The sequence below is a fragment of the Pleurodeles waltl genome, chromosome 5 (assembly GCF_031143425.1).
Source record: "Pleurodeles waltl isolate 20211129_DDA chromosome 5, aPleWal1.hap1.20221129, whole genome shotgun sequence".
NCBI lineage: Eukaryota > Metazoa > Chordata > Amphibia > Caudata > Salamandridae > Pleurodeles > Pleurodeles waltl.
The window spans coordinates 681,156,608-681,170,515 of NC_090444.1; the positions used below are offsets into that span (position 1 = coordinate 681,156,608).

Below are 13,908 nucleotides of genomic sequence, written 5' to 3' on the forward strand. Positions count from 1 at the left end.
CTAGACCCGCCTTTGCTTCAGCCTGAGCCTGTTCCTAGTTCTTGCCTCTGCCTCTTTGTTTGTTCCCTTCTGTTTCTGTTTCTTCTTGGTTCTTTGTGTCTGGTAAGTGTTCTATCAGTCTTCACCAGTGTATACGTGTCCTCCTGTGTACTGGGGTTGGCTCCTGGTTTCCAGGAGGCAATTCCAGCCCCCATCCTTGTCCAGTGATATACGTTGTATTTCGTGCCTAACAGTGACAGTGTGCTATTGCTGTTTTCTCAGGAATCGCCACTGTGTTTCCAGCTGGACCCACAAGAGCGTGTCCTGTGTATGTAAGTACTATCCTTGTTTGTGCTCTAGGGTCCAGAGACAGAATCACTTCTGCTGCCTCCTTTCTATGGGGCTGGCAGGGTGACTATCTGTAAGAGCAAACTGCACAGAGGCATTGAGATTCCCTGTCACTGTGGGAGGTTCTGCGCCTTACTCTGTGTACAACCCCAGCGTGTTTGTCCACTGGTAATACGTTTCCTGTTTGTTCACACAAGGGTTGCTCTGCTTTTACTTTCCTGTTTCCTGTGCCTATCCATAGCTGTCCTTTCCGTGTATGCCTTTAGCTGCTCCTCTGCCCCAGTGTACTACACCTTTAGGATATTCGGTGCCCTCAAGGGGTGTCCCAACCAAAGTCCTGATCAGACCCGCCCGAAACCGTGACAGGACGGGCCTGCCCTTGGCCCAGGCTTATCCCGCTCTGCGGGAGAATGAAAGCGCTTTTGAGCACAAGTCAGTGCCGGTGGGCCTAGGACCGGCTGCTGGGACCTGTAGTTTCCCCATATGACTGGATCTGCTGCTGATAGCATCCCGCGCTGCTGGAGAATGAAAGCACTTATGAGCGTGAGTCAGTGCTGGGGTACCAGTGGCCTGGGACTGCCTCCTGGGGCCCTGGGCCTACTGGGACCTGTAGTTTCCCTACAAGACTCAATCTGCTGCTGTTAGCGTATAATTTCGAAAATTACACATAAGAAAGAAACAATGTTTCTTTGCAATATTTAGAACAAGATAATAGTCATCTATTGAGACCAGCACCAACAAGCAAAAACAAAGCACAAATGCAAATTGAGAAAAAAAGACTTGGCAAAATAAAAAAAGTTAACTATAGAAAATACAATTTCACAATTTAGTTTGTTCTGCTGGGCACTTTTTGCTAGTCACATGCCTTCAGTTTGCAGGGCATTAGAGGTTAAAATAGCAGCGGGTGACACTGATTAAGTTGAATAAATCAGTGCTTGGTCCCTACTCCATAGACAGGAACACAAATGATTAAATGGCCTCCAGTGACAAATTACGAGGTTGTAAAGAGAGTGACACAGAAGCCAACAAATGGTAAGCCATGGGTGGGCTCCAAGCCCTTATCTAACTACATGTTTTTCTCATTAGTGATAAGCATGCTATCACACGCTTAACCATAAAAACAGTGGAGAGTCAATCAGGCCCAGGTAATGCTGTTTTGTGCACTGAGTACTACCAAGGGAGTGACACTACAGACAATACAACCAAGGGAGGTGAACGGAGAATGCTCATACCTCCACACTATAACAGTTGTAATATCCTAATGTTGAGACCCAGGAGCAGGGCCCCTGGATTTATGCAATCTGCAGCCGCAGGATTTTCAACCTAATTATGGGTTCACTGGCTTTGCCACATAATCCAAAATCATCATCTTCATTTGAATGTTTCCTAAAAAATGTCTCTAGCTCAAACAGATCAAAGTTACTTAACAAAAAACTATACATGGTCCTACTTACTGATGGACTAGAATGCTAACCGTTTCTCTTTCAGTTACTTTTTGTTGTATTCAAGCATTAAACTTGTTACATTGAGATACAACACTTACACAGGCATTATTAATATTGGCTAAAGTGACAAAATGGCATACTAACAATGCCACAGATCATGCTGCATTGTTTTCAATATATTACTTTTTTTGCCACATAATTTAGGGAACCTTGCTGCATAATGTGGTCCCCCAATGCCACATAATTGCATTGTCCAAAGGGCAAGGCATTTTACCTGAACCCAAATAAAATCAGCTCCCTTAGGTTTTCTCCTATAGATGTAGTACATTTATAGGAATACAAGGGTTGCTGCAGGACACACCAATATAACAAAATGCATGCATGAATATATTCTACTAAGTAAAAGAGCTATATGGCAAATGATGGCGAAATTACTCCTGCTTTTCAAAGGAGTAAACCTGTGCCAGTTTGCTGGATGTGACAAAATAAGAGGAGTTGGGCCAGTTTAATGTCAACAAGGCTAAGAAACTCTAAACTATCTAATGAACAGGTGCCACTACTGACTTTACTTATACAAAATATACATTTACCTTCATGATCACGCAAATAAACAACTGTGATCACCATTTATTTACATCATAATCCACTTTTTCTTAATTTATTATTGAAAGTCCTAAACAGTGGAACAACAAACAAACCACATATTACATTGGCATTGTTTAGTAATGATACCCCACATCACTTATAACATAACAAGGCACTGTCACATTGATTTGCCATATAAAACCACAAATACTGGGCACCACAAATGTGATACATGCACCTGCTGTCATCAAACTACTGAAGGAATTGAATTCGTATACAAGAATTTCAAATGGAAAAACACAGCATTTACAAATTGTAAAAACAAAAATGTGGTTTATGGGATTACTTGCGCATGCAACAAACTACATATAGGTAGACCAATCAAGAGATTACGCAAAGAATCCCTTTACATAAATCTCGGATACAGCGCAAAGTCATCACAGCTCCGTTAGTCAGTCATTTCATAGAAAAACACCATTCAAAAAATGATCTACATTGGGCAGTGTTGGCAGTTGTACAATCAGACCCTAGAGGGGGTGGCCTGGAGATGAGTTTGAAACAAAAAGAAGATTATCTAATACTTTGCTTTAATACAGTAATTGATGGCCTCAATGAGATGATAGAACTTCACAATTTGTGATCAATAGCGCTGATAAGTCTTACATCTTGCTATCAATCTGTATTCAATGGCATGAAAATGCTTTGCTCCGTGTAGTGGCTGTTTCCATATTGTCTTTACAAAAGGGCAAAATTGTGAATATATGCAGTGATTAGGACCCACATCACTGATGAAGATGAGAAGATATCCGGCCCCTTGGCAGAGAGTGTATTGGGACTAGTACCTGAGTGTTACACCTTCCAGTTAAACACAATCACCGCTGGATAGATTACTAAGTATTCTTTTTATACTATGGGCCCTGAATCCTTTTTTCTTCCATTTATTGCGTACACCTACCGAGCATCTGATTTATAAGAAGTTTGTTCTGCAGTTCTAGTGAGGGACATTATGGACCCGCTCAGGCCCCCAGCGGAATGCACTATTATTAATTGAGGCTCATGTAATTCTCAACAAGCGCCTCACTTCCTGTTTTATTTCTGGACATGCATGGTTATGATCCTTCTCCTCGGAAATACTAATCCCAGAATGCCTGATTCAGCTCTGGGTTTGAACATCTGCACCTCTTTTGGAGGTATACCTGCCACAGCGTTACAGGATGGGATAAGATATTCAGAGGCTTGGAAGTCCATTAGCTTAACAGTCCTAGACTTGATGGCGTTTGTAGGGCATCCGAGGGAACCAGGTGAAGGATCGACCCATACTGAATAAGTAAGCATTTATTTGGTTTTGTCCCACCTTACTTTCACATCCAAGATGCCTTGAACTCTTTTTGCACATAAGGATTGAGCTTGGGGAATTCGCCCCTGTTAACAGCCAGCTTTATTGCTGCTGTTTCGCCGCAGCCGAATGAGTGCCATGGGTGCCCAAACAACATGTTGATACTTTGTTGCCACTGAACTATTCCATCAAATATTTCAAAGCAGTGAGTGCTACAACATAGCAACGCCAACTCGGTATTCTCCCGCTTCAGCTACTTTCAGTTGTTCATCCCCCAAGGAAGAATGTGTCTTCACTTGTGTCAGCTTGCAGTTTTATCACCAAGACATGCTGAAGCCTTTATTACATCAATCGTTCCACTTGTAAGTTTACAGGGTTAATTATTTTCCTGACAGGATAAAGACAGATCAGCCACGATCCTCATCTAATAAGGTGCCTGACTCCCCATTGATCAAGTGAGTTCAACTGAGCTAATGCAGTTCCGCCTTTGTGTGCCTTCCCCTTTTTAAAAAATATAACATGGTCTAATTAGCTGTTCTATTGGTTTTTCTTACCTTCATTTACAACGTAAACTTGAACGTTGAACTGGACATCATATGAGTGAAGTGACCGTAAGTTCAATAGTGAGGATTGCACTGAGATTGATTCCAAGCCCAGAATCTAAATGTGTGTCCCTTACAATTTTCTCTTCAATATTGTTTCTGTTTTTTAGTGTCCACCAGTTCTGTGTCCTGAGGAGATAGATCCCTTAGATTGTACTGGCTGTCGAAACGCGTCAATAGTTTTTGAACCAGGGAGTGCATTTTAAAGACAATACTGGCATATAGGGAATAGTTAGAGTGAACTGTATATAAGATACATCCCTGTTATGAGCCAGTATCAGTACTCATCGAACATGCACCCTCGGGTCCTGGCTCAGTAGGCAGGGGCTTTTTACTAACTTTCAAGTTACAGAAGCCCTCTTTCGGCGTGCAGTTTTAGAACTGGAACATGTTTAATGTTTGTGAATACCAAATTCAAAGTATTTATGAAGTTACATGGCAATTCAATGTGACAGTGTCCTGTTATGTTATATGTGAAGTAGGTTATCATTACTAAACACCACGGATGTAATATATGGTTTGTTTGTTGTTCCACTGCTTATGACTTTTTTTAAATAAATTTTGAAAAAGCGCATAGTGGACTATGATGTAAATAAATGGTGATCACATTAATTTATTTACGGGATCACGAAGGTAAATGTATATTTGGTGGAAGTAAAGTCAGTACTAGCACATGTTCAAGGGGTAGTTTCCTGGATGTGGTAAAACGTTTGCAAGTATTCTTGGCCGACTTCTTACCCTCATTATAATACTGCAAGATTCATGAATTTTCCAACTTCCTAAGTGAAATTTACAATCATAAAATTTCACAAATCCTAAATTTGCTAATCAGATTGTTGAATTTACAATTCAAAATTGCTTTTTTGACATGACGAAGAAAGACCTTGGTGTGTAAAACTTTTGTGAATCATGCCCCTAAAGTCTCCTTCAACAAGACTATCTGAGATTTATTTATAGTTACATTGCACAAAGCGACGCAAAGCATTGGGTTGATTTACTTAGCATTACAAAAGGTACATGGGTACAGTGCAAAATTGTGCACTGCTGAACCAGTGTGTGCACAATCCTTACTAAATCTAGGCCTACATCTATGTCTCTATCTGAATCCACAATAATGTGCAATGCTGAGACTCCTAAATTGGCTTGTTTCACCAGCAACAAAACCAACAAACTCAGCTAACAAATAGCTGCTACTAAGAAAGTAACAGAGGAGTTGTACCAGAACAGAAGAAAACATAGCAACCAAATAAATCAAACCTTAACAAAATGTGATCACTAAATGTCAACTAGAGGTGGGTGAGCTCCTTAAGGCTCGATCCAGAGGTCTGTCTCTGGCTCATATCGAGGTCCTCTAGGAGCCTCGACCCCAAAATGAGGTGAACTTTAACATGGCTTCTGCCTGGCATCCACTCTCTATCATCATGCACCAAGAATTAAAAACAAAATATTAACCTTTGGTGTTGAAAAGGAGTGAAAGAAGTAACCATATAATGGGTGAAATGCATAATGTGAAACCTGAAACTTAGAACCAGTCTAGGCTTCCCACTTACCCAAATTGTGTTATTGTAGGGAAATACTTTATTTTACAAAGTCTCCTTTTTATGGGCGAGCACGGAGTGCTCCAGCCATTCTGTAATCTCTCTTTGGGCTTGAAACCACGCCCATGCCACGTCAGTCACTTACATTGGTGCGTGCGCTTGCCTTTTAAAATCCGCTTGCTTTCATTTGTGAAAGGCATGCATACGTCATGCCTTTTCCGGTTTTTAGCCCACCTACACAGCACCGGTAAAGTACCAAAAACATACGAGGCTCGATGTTTTCAGCCTGGAGTCTGGACTACTTTATCTGTTTATTTTTCACGCAGCGCGATCGCGCTGCATTTTACATAGCGCGATCGCGCTGCGTTTTTTTTTGCTTTACAATGCTAATAGCTCTAACTCGAACAAATGCGAGACCCGTTGCATTGAAAACGCTTGTTCTTCTTATTTACTTATCAGAGCACGTTAATATGTGAATTCAGGGAGTGTGCTGTACATATATAACCCAATGTAGAAAGGTGAAACTCTTCAGCAGGTTTTAAAATGTTATAGTGACTGTAGTATCTTTATGACTGTTGCATGATATAGATGCCAACATTTTTCAGAACTGGCTCAAGCACGTGCTTATAATGCCGATCCGAACCCTCGGCTCAGCTTTAGCTCGGCTCTCCCTGTTAATTTGTTGGCTCGCCCACTTCTAGTGTGATTTCAATTCTGTTTTACCATCATTCAATTTGCAATCTGTTTTACAAATACACTACCCTACGACACGCAGTCACGTCAATCTTGTGGCAGCTATCCTGTGATACATTAGAAATTCCTCCGGGGAGAGCGCATTGACTTTCTAGCACTAATGCTTACTTCAACATCATAAATATGCTAAGCTGCCTTGAAAATCATGTCCTTATTCTTTTCAATGCTGCTGCTTAAATGGAGTCAGAAGGTCTTTTATGGATGCACCGATATGTCTGCTTTCAAGTTATTTAAATATAGAAGACGCTAATAATGTGGTCTAGGGTTAAAAAATCTATGACCATCAAATGTAAAAACAAAAGGTCTGCTAAGGTAGTGCTGAAAGTCCTCCCTTCAAGTCATATTAAAATACAATTTATATATTTTACATAAACAGAACACATTTACTTTAGCAACATGCACTACAGACCCCATTCATTTTTCAATGCCATCAAAGGATACCCAAAGTGAAAATAACAGTAAAAGAGGCTTGAGTGTTTTACCGAAAGCAGACCGCATTTGTGCATGGCTGTATTTCCATAACTTAGCATATTAACGCCAGACCTATTGGCTTTGCCAATGCTTGCTGATATTTGTAACATTTAGGAAAGAATACAGAGGTTGTGTTTTTTCAGCATTAGTACACCTTTCACAGCCCTGCACCCTTTTCCGTACAAAACCACTAAGAACTACATTATATTTCTGGGCACTATCAGTGATGGTAAGGCTCTAATAAACGTCTCTTTCTACTCGCAGCACACAGTCTAGTGTTCACCATCCCCTGGAACCCATTCCTGATTACTGTCCATGAGGTCACATTTTAGGACATACAGAGATGATCTTCAGACAAATGTGTGGAGGAGAGAGTACCTTGTGCATCCACTTGTTTCTTTCAAAGGCTACTCTTTCTCTTTTCCTATCTTATGGCAAGCTGAAGCAATCTTAGGACAGTTTGAGCACTGCAGGAAAGCATTAACATCAAACCCACTGCTGAGGGATATACTGGTTGTTTAAGGCCCTGAGCCTGAGTTTGCCTATAAAGAGCATGAAGCAGAAGGGCTAGTGGCTACTAGAACATTCCACCAACTGAGGGTAGAATGTTCCAAATTAAAAAGGGAAAACAGAAAGACAAACATTGGAATGTTGGAGCAGAAGGCCTAACCCATCCATTATTAGCCCCAAGTCACTTCATTGTCTTCAATGGAGCTCCCTACATTCCAATGTTGTAAAATGAATAACTTTTTAAAACAAATTTCAAACCAAGCATGCTTGTTCAATACCTGCATACACCCATAAGATATACATTTAGTGTTCTTCTGCTGCATTTTATTATTTGGCAAGAAGATACATCCACTACACACATCCACAAACAGTGGGCTTGAAAGTCACAATTTTTGGAGCACAGAGACTTGGTCAGCATGACACTGTTGCAACTTTTATACTTGGAAAAGCAAATAATAGGGTCGGTAATAATCTCAGACGAGGAACTGAGCTAGCAAAGATGCAAAACAGACATTCCTCAAAGATTTATGTGGTGGCTACTTTGACCCTTAAACAGCCCTGAACCCTTAAATAACTATCCTTAGTATGTGCAACCACTGACATCTTCTTCAACTCGGTCATCACCAACTCAATACTCAAAGACAAATGGGACCTGTAATCCTGTGATGCCCCTATTCCAGTGATGAAAAGTGCTGGCAATAAGTCAAACATCTAAAAGATGTCAGACTGACACATGTATAGGGTGTCATGAGCACTGGCTCCATGTCAGGTGTTCCACATGCCTTTACATACAATAAATCTAAACGAAAAAACTTTACATAGTGATTATGCAGAAATTCTTTAAAGAATCTGGTACTCTTGGAAACCAATCATCTAGATGAATGAACGCTCATGGGAACTTTGCAAATGGCTATGCGGCAAATGTGAGATTTTTACAGCACTGGAACAGGATGCTTAAAAATGATTTTTGTAGATGGCGTTCAAAAGAAACTTTTCTTACCCTTGCACCTTACATAGAAGTTACATTCATGCAGGATATTTGGTAGAGCCATAGGTTTAGCAAAATATTGGAATACTAGGTATATATTTCCAAAACGTAGTGTGTGTTTCCAAAGTCAAGTTAGCTGGGTCGTTTTCTAATAGCCAACTATGATCCCATTGAGCTCCTGGAGGGAAGATCCCCTTGCTTTCAGCACATTCAATGGGATGTGAAGCAGGTTTCCTTAGCAATCAACTCACCTCTGGATTACTGTGCAAGATGTTTACTAAATATTACTAGCAGTGGTGGTACTAGTCAATGTGATGGTACTGGTGGTGGTGATACCGGAGGTGGTACTGATAATGGTGGTGGTGTTACTGATGGTTTGGGTTAGACTGATGTTGGTACTGATGGTTGTGGTATTGGTCCTGGTGACCGTACTGGTGGTACCACTGGTAGTTGTAGTAATGTGGTAGTGTTAATGGTGGGGGTGCTACTGGTGTTGGTTGAGATACTTGTGGTGATAATCTTGTCATTGGGGTTGTGGTACTGGCGGTGCTTTTATAACTGGCGGTGTGGATGACAAAGTACTGACGCTGGTAATGGTTGTGATGGTACTATGGAGATGGTACTGCTGGTTGTGAAGACAGTACTCAAGGTGATACTGTGCTGGTGGTACTGGTGATACCATGGTATCGGTCTTGGTAAAAATGGTGGTGGTAGTGGCAGCACTGGTAGTGGTACTGGCACTGTTGGGGATTGTTTTAGTGATGGTACTGTGGTAGTCTAATAGTGGTACTGGTGGCAGTGCTGACAATGTTGGTAATTGTGGTTCTGGTAGTGGGGTGGCAAAGGTCGTGGTGATACTGATGGAGGTAGTGATACTTGTGAGGGTGGTACTCATGTTACTATGGTGCTAATGTGAAGAGTGATACTGGTGGTGATTCTGGTACTAGTGGGGGCCGTGCTTGTGCCAGTACTAGTGAGAAAGTGGTGGTGGTGGTAGCTCTGGTGGTGGTGGTACTGCTTGAAAGGTACAGATGGCTGTGGTGGCACTAAAATGAAGCTAGAGAGACTAAGGGCCATATGTACGAACACTTTTTCCTATAGACACAGAATGGGTAAAAACCTTTGCTACATCTGACACTGAATGAGCCCCATTGACACTGGTACATCAATCTGGGACGTAGAGCTCAAGCCAAATGGCATGAATGAGAGAAACATTTGTCCATCTCCATATTGGTATATGATACACATTTAGATCCCTTCTTCTACTCACAGCACCTCAGTGCCCTGGCAGTACATGCAAACCCACACACTTTTGATTGTCACCTGGCAGTGTATGTGGAGTTTTCTTTTCTAACTTTTTGTAAATGAAACCAGAGATAAATCTGGGAGATGGCTGGCACGGAGAAAGCTCTGTCTGGAGACAGATGGTTTTGCTTTGTTTTTGGAAAATGCATCGGTGTTTTCCCATAGTGTTGGAGAGCTTCTTTTCTCTTGAGCTTTAATTTGATTTTTGAGACTTAGCGGCAAGTGATTCCAGAGAGATAGATGCATCAACAAACTGATCAAATGTGCTCCTTCTTCCTCTATTTAAGGAATCCTTTGTAGAATTATTTTCTTTTAGCAAACATTACCAACTCTAACACACTATCACAAAATAAAAAAACATTATTAGCCTGTGCTGCAATAACCACCAGATCACTGTCCTCATTCAGAGGGGCCAGAATAACATGGGGGACACAACCTGGTGGCAGACAGAATGAAACTACTTTGCAAGCGGACTAACACAATTTCTCCCCTATCAAATGCTGTACTCAAAATGATCAATATGTGGGTGGAGCCACAACTCCTCTGATTAGTGCTTCTTAAAGTTATTTTTCTGATGATGTCATAAAAAGCTTTAGCCAATAACATCTAATGTTGGTCCATAATGGACGGATCCACTTCATCTTTTCATGACACAAAACGTGGACAGTGTCCCAGTAGTTTCAGGGGGTTGGCATAACCACTGATTTTTGGAACTAGGACTTGTTTTCCATCAACAGAATTTGGCCCAGAGCATGAGATGGAAAGGCAGAAAGTGTAAAAAGGAGAAGGGAGAGAAAGAAAGAAAAATAATGCCAAAGGGAGAAAACAGGGATGAAAAAGAACCTGCAGGACAGATAAAAAGACAGGGAGTGTAGGATGGAAAAGAGGCATGAGGTGGAATCAAGACTGGGCAGTCTGGGTATTCATCAAGCGTGGCATTCAGCAAAACCCACGTCTGGCTCTTAAGAAGAACTATTACAAATAAAACAGTGGCCCTTTCCTGGAGGACAACCTCCCATGGCACAAACACTACACCACCAACCTCTTTGCATTCAGGGAAAAACTGAAAATGCAATTATAAATCTCAATTGCTCATACTTCTTTTCCTAAAACTCTTTCTCGCAAACACCTATAAGTAATTCTGATCAGCAGTGCAGGGGATACAGAATTACTCCTACAATCTAACAATACCTAATCTCACCTAGTCCAGCTACCAATACCATCTACCATCTGCATGAATGCACATAGCTCGTACTAATGATCACACCAAACCCCAATTTAATCCAATAGAAATACACTGGGATAAACGTGTGCAATGGTTACCCTGAGATGCTGAGCATAAAACGAATCCCAATAACCGAAAATAACCAATAACCACTAACTTTGGGCTCCAGAGCAGCGTGGTGCCTGCAGCAAAGTGCTTCAACACCTCGTCAGGGGTAGCAAGCGCTGTGTAAATGCAATAACAATACAAAAAGTACAAAAAAAACAAAAAAGGGTCAGTTATCAGATCTTGCCCTTAAATGAAAATACTAACACGTCTCCGGCAATACATACATGGTCTGCATGATTTCAGTTTCAGAGCAGCCTCGATCTGTAGGTTGGTTCGGAAAGACTTACTATTTTGTGGTTCTCGTGTCTTCGGCTGTTAGGCTGGGACATGATGACCCGGCGGGTGGAAGGTGGGATCCCCAACGTGTTTATGGGGAGCGGGTGGCTTCCCGCCGTGGTGCCTGCGCCTCCTGCCTCCCTCAGGCTCGTCTCGCCTCTTCTGTTGATTTAGCTGTCGCTGCTGTTCTCCGGGCTGCTTCTGCCCCTCCCACTCTGTGCATGCATTAGGCACTCGATGATAGATTGATTGGCAACAGAAGTGCTTCAGCCGGCAAAAAGCGGCGCGGATCAGATGGGGTTGCTGTTGTATAGCATTAGCATGGACAGTAAGGCATTAGATTCCATTGTTACAAAAACAACTTGTCCCATGAGGTGTTTGCATGTTTTTTTTATCTTAGCTGGCGAAAAACTACGAAATCAATTTAGTCCGCTATTGTCCATTATCTCTCCCATTTTGACATATTTGAAAGGGCGCTCAAAGGGCGTTTTCCCCAGATATCGCGTAATGTGTTTCCTAACTCAGTCAGCCTTTTCCACTGTGTACCGAACAAAGGCAGATGTCAGGGCTCGCGTGGTGCGCAGAGATGCAGCCACGCAGCCTGTGAGCAGGCAGGGTAAGGTGTGGGTGAAGTCAATGCTTGAAATGGAAAAATAGAACTGCTGGTACTCTGTACCAGAGGACGTACTCGTTTCTGAGAAGTGCTGGTACTCTCCAACTAAAAGTATTACGTTATTCTTGAAAAGTGCAGGTACTCTCCCTCTGAAAATAAAAAAGTGCTGATACTCCGCACCGGACAGCACCGGTCCATTAAAAGCACTGGGTGAAGTTTTTTTATCTGCTGTGTTTCTAGGCACACTTACTGCAGCGCTTAATTTGTAGAAAAAAATAAGTGCCAAGGTCCATGGCAAGAAGCCGCTGCAGCTTGCATCACCCATTGCCCCGCAAGCGCTGCCAATGAGAGCACCAACACAACTACTAACCGCCATAAACCTATAAACTTGGCAATATTGATTATACCAGGTGACAAAAGCTATGACAATGGCTTGAGCAACAGGCATTAGTCATTTTTGATGTACAAGAAATTACTAAATACCTGTTGTGCTCATCTCTAAATTAGACACCATGTGGCACAATGTCATAAGTGCCAGTGTTGACAATTGTGTCGATCACCAGAAACCACTAGCTCAAATTAAGGACTGACTTACTGTAATAAGCCTCAGTTCGCATCCTTCATATCAACATTAAAACCCCCTGGGCCGCTTGGTTTTGAACAGTGGTGCAGCAATTTCATAATGGCTCTCAATGTGTGCGAGGTAGATTCCTCCTTCCAAATTAAAGTGAATAGAATGCAGCCGGCTATGTAGCCCACAGGGTGTCATAGAAGGGACAGCATCCCACTGTTTTGCATTCCTGTTAAATAGGATTACAGCTGGAGCTCAAATTGGGCAGTAATGGCCACCATAGGTTGAGGGTTGAATTGGCCTCTCCAACCATTTATTGCTCTGTTGCATCAGGAGTGGAGGAGTGAGGCCGGAAGTGGGTATTTTAGGAAGTCAGCAGAAAGGGCTGGGTGTGTTTATGGTCGGTGTTCCCCACCCACCTACCCAAACTGAAAACATGCGAGGCAGAATGGCAACAAGGGGCATATTTACAAGCCCCTTGCGCCTCGTTGCGCCACATTAGCTTATTTTTTTTAACGCTAATGTGGCTTTAGGTAGGCATTTCTGACACACCAAATTTACAAAGTGGTGCAATGCTTGCACTTTGTAACCCTTTGCGCCAGATTAGGCCTGCATCAGGCATAACGTATGCAAGGGAGGCGTTCCGGCAGTTGGAAGCCCAAACAAATGGAGCAGTAACATTTACACGATTTCACTGCACCATTTTTCGTGTCATTTTTAACACTGTTCAGAGCAGGCCTTAAAATGACGCACCCATTATGTTCAACAGGCCTCCCTCGTCTTTGCTGCACTAGCGTCAAAAGTGCCACAATAGCATCAAAAAATGTTGACACTGCTGTGCTAACGACCGCCATGGTGCACCATCTTGTAAATACGGTGCAATCATGGTGTTGTGAGGTGCGGGTAGGGGGAGGTGCAGGTAGGGGGGCGCAAGAAAAGTGGCGCATCAGTCTTGTTTCTTGTAAATTTTCCCCTAAATGTGATGGTTCCTTTCAGCATCGCAAGACAAAGTTATAGGGCGAGCCTAAAGCTTCAAGCAACTACAAAGGCCTCTAGCTTGTGGGTCTTGGAGCTCAAAGGGAATTCCTCAGGTCTCTGAGAGTCACTACAACAGAGCCTGGGATGACGTGACAGTGCTCCTTAATCCCTCAACGAGTATCTGCGGAGAGTGGCCAGGGGCCTGTTGTCACGCGTCACCAGCATGACTCAAAAGCAAAGAGTAATTTGGCAACCTACCCTAAGTGAATAAGCTGTA

General features: G+C 42.4%; 1 protein-coding gene across 2 annotated transcripts in view; it reads right to left on the reverse strand.

Moving 5' to 3' along the window:
- TRAPPC3L (trafficking protein particle complex subunit 3L) overlaps window positions 1-13,908 on the reverse strand; it is a 284,619-nt gene that overhangs the window by 236,336 nt on the left and 34,375 nt on the right. Inside the window, exon 1 of one of the 2 annotated variants that reach the window (XM_069234568.1) lies at window positions 11,481-11,630. The exons of the other annotated variant lie outside the window; for it this stretch is intronic. Coding sequence (XP_069090669.1) covers window positions 11,481-11,522 — 42 coding nt within the window. The 5' untranslated portion in view covers window positions 11,523-11,630. Of the gene's footprint in view, window positions 1-11,480; window positions 11,631-13,908 lie in introns of those variants that run through there. 2 annotated transcript variants of the gene reach the window in all.